The sequence below is a fragment of the Xenopus laevis genome, chromosome 5S (assembly GCF_017654675.1).
Source record: "Xenopus laevis strain J_2021 chromosome 5S, Xenopus_laevis_v10.1, whole genome shotgun sequence".
NCBI lineage: Eukaryota > Metazoa > Chordata > Amphibia > Anura > Pipidae > Xenopus > Xenopus laevis.
In genome coordinates, this window is record NC_054380.1 from 32,336,931 (window position 1) to 32,348,022 (window position 11,092).

Below are 11,092 nucleotides of genomic sequence, written 5' to 3' on the forward strand. Positions count from 1 at the left end.
GCAGGTAAGAACTACATTTATCCGACTGTCCGAGAAAAATGCAGCATGCAGCGTTTTCATCCAACAGTCGGATAAATGTAGTTCTTACCTGTGATTTCTCCTTCACTTCCTGTATCTTCAGAACATCCGACACATCACATGAGTTTAGTCGCATGGCGACGTGTCAGCTTGAGCCGCACCGTGGAGTTCCTCCCTAAGGAGGATTAAATCCCACTGCTTTGCTAACCATATGATTTGCTGCTTTCATTCCCTATTTGTTCCCTAAAGCTCTTCACTGGGACTTTTTTAGGTAAACATTCAGACACAGCACAGACTTTCACTCACACATACACTGGCGATTGTTTCTGAGTTTCTGAGTTGGAGCAAACCACATTGAGAGCTAGTACAGGTGGGATTTCTACCTCCATTGCTTGGCTAAACACATGATTTGTTGCAATACTCCCCTAACCAGTAAGATTTTAGATTATAAATACTGGTGGATGACTAATGATGACCCTATTTAGCTGATCAAATTACTAACTCAAACTTGGGGGTACAAAGCAGGTGGTGACTAGGCAGCATTTCATTAATCAAGCCCTGTCCTGTTTTTTGTAAACTTCCATACATTTTATGCCAGATACAGCCCTAGATATTTTGGGATTATTTTTACAATGTGGCCTATTTACTCTTATTTACACACGTCTCACAAAACCATACAACATTCATTCACATTAAAGCAAATCACAGAGTAAGCTACTGGTATATAGAAGCTAATATTATTGCTGTAGTTTGCTGTAATAGTTCCTAATCCTCGTTCCATATATAGCCATTCGCCGGCTTTAAAAAGCCAGCACTGAACCCCCTTCTATTTGATTAATTTTAGTACCCCTTAGGGATTTTTAGTTGGTTTTATTTATATTCTAATGGTGATGTTAATGGTCTTATCTGTACTGACATAGTTACTTAGCATTGAGATTAATGCCACACTAGGCTGTGAAAAAGCAGATCCGCTTTTTCAGTCTGGTGTGGCATTGGCCTTATGGTTGAAAAAAGATGCCCAAATTCAACCGTTTGCTGAAACAAATACTACCTTATTTTTAGATGATCCAGAGGAAGGCAAAAAACCCCCGTCTGCAGCAGCCTCTAATTTGCTTCAGAAGGGGGAAAAAATTCCTTCCTGACTCCAAAATGGCAATCGGTATAATCCCTGGATCATTGGTGCCTAATTATACTAATAACAGTAGCCTTGTACAGTAAGTACAATGCTACATACAGGGCGTATGGGTTTTTTCAGTATTGGCATACAGTACATTTGCTAAAGTACCAGGTTATAAAAATATCCTGATACTGGTGACTGGTTCATTGAACAGGAGAACAGTAAGGATGTAAATACACACACATTAGACATTTGAAGGGGCTTCTAAGCCAATTTCACCTGCAGTGTAGTCAGTCGCAGCTGTGCTGTTAATACAAGATCTACAAACACACTGAATGCTGAACTGGCCATGGACTGCAAGTAAAATGGCCCTAGAAGCACCTAGAAATGCTAGTGGATAATAGTAAAGAAATATATCTGTGTTCTCCTGTTTAACAAATGGGTGAGCATTTCAAATTACTAAACTAACTTACACTCAAGCACATACACACAAATACATACAACACGCACACTCACAGAGCACTCATATACACACACAGAGCACATATACATAGAACACACACAGTACTCCGTACACATCCACAACACTCATACACACACACAGCACACACCCAGAAGTCATATACACGCAGCACTCATACACACAGCACACACACTCACAGACCACTCATACACACACCAAGCACATATACATAGAACACACAGTACACATACACTACACATACACACAGCACTCATATACACACAGCACTCATACACACACAGCACTCATACACACACAGCACTCATACACACACAGCACTCATACACACACAGCACTCATACACATACTCACACAGAAAATGGGAACAGGCAAGGAACGGTGCTGGGAGAGAATAGAGAATGGGGCTGGAAAGGGAGTAGGAGACCGTATAGAGAAAGTAGACATGGGCCCCCCGCGACCACAGGGTCTGCTTTCTTTATAGTTATGTCATCACAAGTAAGGGAATAGGAGGGAGGCAGGAGTTTAGTAGTGATTAGGAAGGAGGGAAATCGGGGATAAGGGAGCAGAAGGGAGACAGTATAGAGGAAGTAGACCTGGGCCCCCCGCAGCCAGGGTGTCTGCTTCATTTATAGTTACACCACTGCTTAAGAAAAGGGTTAATCACAGGTAAAGGAATAGGAGGAAGGCAGATGTGGTGTTGTGTAATGATTAGGATTGAGGGAAATCAGAGGAAAAGGAGTAGGAGGAAACAGTATAGAGGAAGTAGACCAGGGCCCCCCGCGGCCATGGGGTCTACTTCATTTATGATTATGCCACTGGCGTGGCCCATTAAGGAAAGGGGTTAATCATAGGTGAGGGAATAAGAGAGTGACAGAGGGTTGGGGTGTGGTTTACTGATCAGGATTAGGGAAGTCAGGGATAAGGGAGTAGGAGAGAGACAATATAAAGGAAGTAGACCGGGCCCCCCGCGGCCATGGGGTCTACTTCCTTTATGATTATGCCACTGGCGTGAGCCACTTAGGATGAAGGTTAATCACGGGTAAGGGAATAGGAGGGAGGCAGAAGTTTGGGGGGGTGGGGGGGTAAACTGGTTTTATTTAGTACTCTTCATTCAAGATGTAAACTCACCACAGTACCTTTCTATTTCCATCCTTTAGAAACTACAGTCAAAGATCCTGTCTGGTGCTGGTGTTGATGGTAGAACCAGGTGACATTCACAGGAGATGGTTTAGGTTTGACAATACAGGTGGATTGGTTGTTTAGGGGTGGAGCTTGCCAAAGATGGTATGATGTAAAGGGCCTTAGGTTGTTACAGGCAGCAACTAAAGATGGTGTCCCATGTTAGAACAAAGGTAATGCCTTACTCCTGCCAATTCCAGTTGGGATCTACTTCGGAGAAATCTATCAGATTGTTTTTTTCACTGGAGCTTTGACGGGGGAATGTTATCGGAAGTTCTTCTAAGTCGTCTACAGGTGGCTGTGAACAAGGGAAAAGCACTTAACCTTTTATATAACATTTCACATGGCAGAATTTAGTATTTATTTGACTTGTGTTTTTATGTAGATTTGTTTTTGCACCTTATTGGTCACTGAGGGCTTCCTCACTACAAGAAAGAAAAGGGGCAAACTCAGTTACCTGGTGTTGTAATGCAGCTGACCTGCCCTCCATCCCAATAACAGCAAGGGTTGTTGTATGCAACTGGGACAACCTCTTTATCTTAACTCTGCTATCCCCTATCACTCTGGTAGATATCAGCAGCAGCAAATGATGGGGCTCTCTACCTAAGGGCGCCTTAGGTTATTAAGAGAGGCCTTACTTAACAACTATTTGGAGTAAAAGTTTTAGCTGACCATCACTGGAACAATGGGAGAATGATGGTTATGGCTATGTTTTTTGTATAATTCATACAGCTATAACAAAAAAATTCAGAAGACCTCTGCCCTACCAATTTATGAAATTATACAAAAAGAGTACTAGTAGTCCACCTGCAGGGTGAGTCTTACTAAATGTATCACATTGATTGCCCAACACATTCATTTACCATTCCTGGCTGAAAAGGGGTCTCTAGTCTTCGGTTCTCCAGATCTTCCCAGTTGATGGTGCTGTAGAAAGCATGCTCCCTGATGTTTCCATTCAGTCCAATCCGTTGAGTCGCATTCATTTCCAAAAGCTAAAAGGGAAACATGATCATATATTTGAGTACTGCAATTGTTATAATGGGTAACTGTCTGCATTATGAGTAGGTAAAGATATGCCAGTATACCAATTTACCTTAGGCAGGAGGTCCAGCATTTCCTCGTTCATATCACATGGGTAAGTTGGTGGTTTCATAATAATCATAAAACGCTGTATGTGAATGCTGCCTGCTGCTGAAAACGGCATGACTCCTGTGGCCATTTTGTACATTGTAACCCCAAAAGACCACCAATCCACGGCTGCATTGTAATCCTCATATGATAGAATCTTTGAAGAGAAAATAAATGATACAAATTACTGCAACAAAAAAACCTAATTTACTCCTTTTATTTATGTTAGTATAGAGAACCAAGCATTGAAAGTTAATTACACTGCTTATGTCATAGCAACGAGATTCTTGCCTAGAACATGGGATGCCTTTTTGCAAATTGGAACATCCAAACTGCATCAGAAAAAGGACTGACTCAGTTATCTTAAAAACATGTAACATTAAAGGAGAAGGAAGACAATTTTACACTTGGGGATACCAAAAGTTAGGCACCTGCAAGTGATTCTATTTACTTAACTTACTTGCCCAGGACCAGTGCTCCCATCAGCAGAAAACTGCACTGACCTGGGGTTATTCCAGCGAGCCCCACTGCTCAATACTCTTCCTGATTCTTCGGTTTTCAAATTTCCAGGGGCAGTAGCATGTGCAGTAGAATAAAATAGCCGATTCTTTCGTTCAATTTTGGCTTTTCCCTCTACTGTGTATACGCAGCAGTGAGTGGACTGAACAGGTTAAAAAGTGCATCCATCCCTTAAATCACTGGTGGGTAATTGAGAGGAACATATGTGCTTGGGAACAAGGTATGTGGAGTATATCCTTCAATTTAATTTGCAATTTCCCATACAACTTACAAAGTGAATCACACATGGTTGGGATATATTTGCATTAGAGTTCTGGATATTTGATGTACTCCAACGTATAACAGGAATTGCCAGTGGATTCATGTGTTCCCACAGCAGGACCCTGTGCAAGGGGAAGAATTACAGTACTGCTGTGCCTAAACTATTATATAGTGAATAAAGCACCCCCTCTTGTAAAATATAAGGATATTATAAGTTACCGAGGAGTTTCATGACCATATAAAAACACAAGGCCGAAGGTCGAGTGTTTCTATAAAGGTCATAGAACGCCGAGGTAACTTCTAATATCCTCATATTTTGCAACTGGGGGTACTTTATTTATTATAATACACACGTTTCAGTGAGTCATGTGACAGAAATGACATCAGTACTCACCGTTTATAAGGATATAATTTACAAGATATTCCTGGCTTTTGTGTATTATAATCAACTTATAGATTCTAAAGTCACATTTAAGAATTGTACCTTCAACTGATATTTATTGAATGTAATCGAGTATACTTTGCATTAATTGAAGTTTAAATGCAACAGGAGAGGCCCCTCCTTTAAGTCACCAGTGATTTTTAGGTGGGAAGTACTGTTAGCCTGTTATTATATATTTCTTTTAATATTGAAGTACAGTGTGTTTAAATGGTTTTCATTGACACACTGACAACAAAGTCAATCCCTCTTCTGGAACAAGTTTATTTAAGCGGAGTGCAATTGCAGGTCTGTGTGAAAATTTCACTCCGCTTCAATAAAAGATTGAAATTTTCACGCAGACCTGAGTGTCGCAAGGTTTTTTTCCACAGAATTGCATTGGGAGGTTGCCGAGCCTCCACCCACGTGCACCAGGCTTATCTATATCCACTGGAAAGGAGGGTGTGTGAATCCACATCACATTGTTTGGACATAGTGGGTTCAGACCAGTCTAAACTCTTCTAAAAATATAAATTGCTTGACAAACTGTATAGTAGGATTGCACACTTGTTAGGTGATGGTTTCCCATGGGAATGGGATCATCTGAGATTCTGATGCTATTCTATACTTATTGTTTTGCAGTTTTACAAACCTTTCTTCTATATATATATATATATATGTATATATATATGTATGTATGTATGTATGTATGTATGTATGTATGTATGTATGTATGTATGTATGTATGTATATATATATATATATATATATATATATATATATATATATATATATATATATATATATATATATATATATATATATATATGCTATTATGGATATATTGTACATATTTTACAAGAAATGATGTTACCTCTGGTGCCCGGTATCCAGGGGTTCCTGCTAAGCCGTAGGTCTTCCTCTGGCCAATGATGTTTTCTTCCGCCATACCAAAGTCGCAGATTTTTATATGGCCGTCTTTATCAATCAATATGTTGCCCGGCTTGAGGTCACTGCAGGTTAAATATTAGGAACAATTTAGTTTCATAGAAATTCAGAGAGAGTTCTTGGAAAGAGGACAAGGGTTATTTAATAAGATAAAGGCCTGTATAGGCTTCCTATAATCATATATTCCATTCCCTTTAATGTCAGAAAGGATACTGGACTTCCATGTCTCTTTAGGAACCTTGTAATTAATAAAGAAAACAACTTACAAGGTACTAAACATAAATTTATTTGCAGCACAAATGCAAGAGTCAAGTTGGTGCAAATTGGCCCTTATAAGCACTTGTGTGGCAAGCAGGCCCGGACTGGCAATCTGTATCTTCCGGCATTTGCCTGAAGGACCGCTACATTCACAGGTGGAATGGGCCGATTTGTACCCACCAGAGCCAGAACACAGAGCAGCCTTGTGTTCAGGCCCCTCTCATTGGGCAGCAGATGGGATGGGATGTGCCGGCCATTCAGCTAGTGAGATGCGAGAGTTACCACCCCTGTGCCCGTTTCTAGTGTTACTAGTTCACCCATAGCCCTCCATGACACACCCTCTGTTGCCCTGATCTCCCCTGCAACCTGTAGTTATGCCACTGCATCAGGGATATTCATTGGTCCCCTTCTTTGCTGTCCAGTCTCCCTACCTGTTCCTCTGTACTAATCTGCAGTTGTGGGGGTCTGCACCCCTATAGTTATGCAAATTTTATACGTGAACAAGCTTCCCATATATGTATTAATTAATCTGCCACACAGATATATTAGTAGCTGCTACCTGCATCTGGCTAGAAAAAGACAGAACATTGAGAGCATAAAATATGCAACTTATTTAAAGCTAACAAGTATCCACTTCTAACCCCCCAGTATGACAAAGGCCTTTTGTGTATATCTAAATGCCTGTATTAAATTAACTGGTATCTCAAAGAACTTTACAAGACAGATCTCCACCAGTAATTGGAATCATGACAGTTATACATTAAATAACACATTAAAGGTATAACACAATATACTGAGATTTTACTGACCGATGAATGATTCCCTTGGAATGCAGGAACTGGAGGGCAACCACCATCTCTGCTGTGTAGAACCTGTTCAAAGAAGAAAATAATCAACATTCCTGTATCACACCATTTCTAATGTTTCTCTCAGAAGTAATGCACTTATCTGTATATCAATTAGTGTATTATGTATCATGGCAAAAAAATCATCCTGCCAGGAGCAGTTTTTTGTTCAATAAAGTATTTTATTAGGCACAAGTTTGTCCCAATGATGTGCCTTGTATTTGTGTAAGCCAAGAGTAATTGAGACTTTATTTCCAGAAAAAATAAATTTATTAATAGGACATAATACCCCCTTGTTTAACATGAGTGCAAGGATAAGTACTTTTGATGAACCTACTATTTGTCTATTGTTTACATTATTTCTTAAAGGGGGTTGTTCATCTTTGAGATATCTTTTAGTATCATGTAGAGAGTAATATTCTGAGACAATTTGCAATTGGTTTTCACTTTTTATTATTTAAGGTTTTTGAGTTGTTTAGATTTTTATTCAGCAGCTCTTCAATTTGCATCTGGTTGCTAGGGTCCAAATTCCCCTAGCAACCATGCACTGATTTGAATAAGAGACTGGAATATGAATAGGAGCGGCCCTGAATAGAAAGACGAGTAATAAAAAGTATCAATAGCAATACATTTGTATCCTTACAGAGCATTTGCTCTTTAGAAGGGGTCAGTGACGCCCATTTGAAAACTGCAAAGAGTCAGAAGAAAAAGGCAAATAACTATAAAAAGTTAATAATGAAGACCAATTGAAAAGTTGCTTAAAATTGGCCAGTCTATAACACACTAAAAGTGACCTTAGAGCTGAACCATCTCTATAAACAGGACAAATGTTCAGACATTGCAAAATTAGATTTCAAATATAAACCCTGCTCATTAACCTAATATATACGTATATAAATAGAGGATTTGGGTGTAAGATCAAAAGAGCTAGTGTGAAAAGGTATAAGCATTGCACCTATTTCCCTTTTACTTGCCCTGGATATAGGGAGAAAAAAGCAAACATATAGGAAGGCTGGTATTTTTTTCCACAAAGGTGGCAACCCTATCTGGAATTATTATTTCGGCCTAATATTACTCACCTTATTCTTGATGTTGGTAGCTTTCCTTCACGTAAAATCATTTTCCCTAAAGACTTCCCACTGGCATATTCCAGGACAAAGAAGGCTTCCAGCTGGTAAGTGCAGATTAGAAGAATGTGAGACATTAGATATTAATACCAAAAAATAGAGCTGGTGATAAGATGGGCTTTAAGGTACTTGTTTAAAGGGGAACAAAATTATCTATGCAACTTGGGCCGTCTGTAGTGACTTCCAACCCCCCGAACTGCATCACCAAACTGCATCACACACAACTCCCAATACTGCCCCATTTGCTAGTACCTGTTAATAAAATGCAGAGTTGCGCTGTGGATCTGGTAGCTGCAATCTATTGCTGCTTGATGGCATTTCCCCAGCAATCTGGCAGTGATCACAGGGCAAATAGGGCAGTATTAGGAGTTGTGTAGCGTGCATTTCAAAGTCATGTGACTTTAATATATTTAAGTACCCCTGACAATAAGTCCTGTGAGTGTCAAGAACTAAATCTCAGGCACATATGGAAAGTGCTATGTTTAACCCGTTATTGTGCATGAGGTCCAGTATACTTTACCTCAGACTGAAAAACTGCATAAGATTGGCATAAAAATGCACATTCTCTGCTGATCTTCAGTAGACGGGCCTCTTTAGCGATGGCATGGCAGTCGTTCTTCTCAGACTTCTTCAAGATCTTTATTGCCACGAGTTGTTTCTTGGGCCTAAAAGAAGCCAACATCACCTAATAAAAATAAGAGAAGAGATTCAATATCATCGGGTCTCTTGTAGAAACAAAAGCAATGTATCTTGCTATACAAACATGCTTAATGACTTGGGAAATCCTTCACTCACCAAGCCAAAGCCTCCTCGTCCAACTATAGAGTGGAAGCTGTAGTTATTGACGTCCAGGGGAGCAGGTCTTTCAATGTCCAGACAGGGTCTCTTCTGTATGCTTCCACCTTGTTAGAGAAAAGAATTATGTTAACAGTGCACATCACAGATTAATTGTAATGAGCAGCAACATTTTTTTGCCACACATGGATTCACAGTGAAATTTCGCATTTCACCAACAAAACGGAGACAAAAAATTGCCAAGAAAAAATGACATTTGCTTCAATACAGTTAGAAAAACACACATTGACATTAATGAATTTAGTGTGAGAAAAAACATCCATTGGGGCTCATTTATAGACACTAGACAAATTTGCATCTGGGCAGTAACCCATAGCAACCAACCAGCGATTACCTTTTTTTCCAGCCAGCTGCAGGTTCAGCAGTGAAAGCAATCATCTGATTGGTTGCTATGGGTTACTGCCCAGGTGCAAATTTGTCCAGCGCTTATAAATGACCCCCACTGAATTTAATAAATTTAGAGTTAGAAAAAAACACCCAGTGACAATTCATTTGGAAAAAGGTCGCCTATAAGTTTGCAAAAAAACAAAAAAGTCGCTGAAATAAAAAATTCACCAACTAAGACTTTAATGTGTTTCTTTTTCTGCAGTTTTCAAATTTTTTAGCGAAAAATAAAAAAAAACATATGATTAGACTGTTCATAGTAGCGTATGTTAAACACTTAACAAATAGACATATGGAAATAAAAACAGCCTTTACATTTATATTTCAAAATTTAGAAATGGTTTCTTGGAAGGTACTTGTTTATGACATGTAATTGAGAGGGTTATACCTACACACTTATATGTACGGCCATTCATAACCTCATTTTATGACCCAATGGCTCATTTACAAATGTGAGGGACAAGATGCAGAATAAAGTTGTACTGTTTTTTTACTTTGCACCAATGCTCTCCAAATATATACACAGAGCCCAAGATGGAGGTGTGCCTTTGTCTCTCTATCTGTAAGTGGATCTGCCTAAATTTGTCAGTGTCGCATAAAGGAGCAGTGGGATTTGGGCAGCACAGGGTATATAGGGAAATTAGCAGATATGTTGCTGTTTATTAGCAAGTGAGGGGATTGGTTGAAGGGCACGTAAAGGGTATATTAGGACAATGTAAAAATGTCCAGCTTGCTATAATAAGCACTTTTGTCATTTACAATAGTACATATACTGTTAATATCAATGTGGGACAACAGTTCTGCCTTGTAGTACTGGGCACCTAGATTCAATTCCAGCTAGGGATTAAATAAATCCTAATAGGTAATACAGGTAAAGGATCCATACTCCAGAAACCTGTTATCAAGACAGCTCTGAATTACTGGATGGCCACCTCCTATTGACATTTATTCAAATAATTAACAAAAACTAGTACCCTGTACTTGATCCCAATTAATATATAATTAATCCATATTGAAGCCAAAGCAACCCTATTGGGTTTAATTAATGTTTACATGATTTTATTAGTTAATTTAAGGTATGGAGATCCAAATTAAGGAAAGACCACTTATCCGGAAAACCCCAGGTCCTATACCTGTAATGTGTATATGAATGTGATAGGGGCTTAGTAACACTGCTCATAATTGTACTTTCAAATTAAGCAATGATGTACCTTATATACCTCTATTAAATAAATACAAAAAGAGTAGTAACATTTCCTTACTTTCTAAGGGGTCTTCTGATCTTAATCTTTTATTCTTCTCTTCTTTTTGCTCTATATTTGTTCCTTTACTCTTTTCTTCAGTGATTTTTTTATTCTCATCGATCTGACTGTTTTTATAGCTCTCATGCTCACTGGTCTTCTTGTCTGCATGGCTTTCCTTTTGTAACGGTCCTTCTTCAACTCTTCTCCTTTTAATCCTTGCATCCTTACTGGTCTTCTTCTCAGCTTGGCTTTCCTTTTCTATCTGTCCTTCTTCAATTCCTCTCTTTTTAATTCTCTCATCTTCACT

At 39.1% G+C, this 11,092-nt stretch overlaps 1 protein-coding gene across 1 annotated transcript; it reads right to left on the reverse strand.

The window, feature by feature from the left end:
• Positions 1-2,579: 2,579 nt before the first annotated feature.
• Positions 2,580-9,238, reverse strand: LOC108717541 (protein kinase C theta type). The gene is made up of 8 exons (XM_041564087.1): positions 9,098-9,238; positions 8,823-8,987; positions 8,255-8,346; positions 7,140-7,202; positions 5,999-6,137; positions 3,892-4,083; positions 3,662-3,790; positions 2,580-3,096 (listed from the first exon to the last, which is right to left on the reverse strand). The coding sequence occupies exons 2-8, from the start codon at positions 8,982-8,984 to the stop codon at positions 2,980-2,982; spliced, it is 894 nt and encodes a 297-aa protein (XP_041420021.1). The 5' UTR covers positions 8,985-8,987; positions 9,098-9,238; the 3' UTR covers positions 2,580-2,979.
• Positions 9,239-11,092: the final 1,854 nt, after the last annotated feature.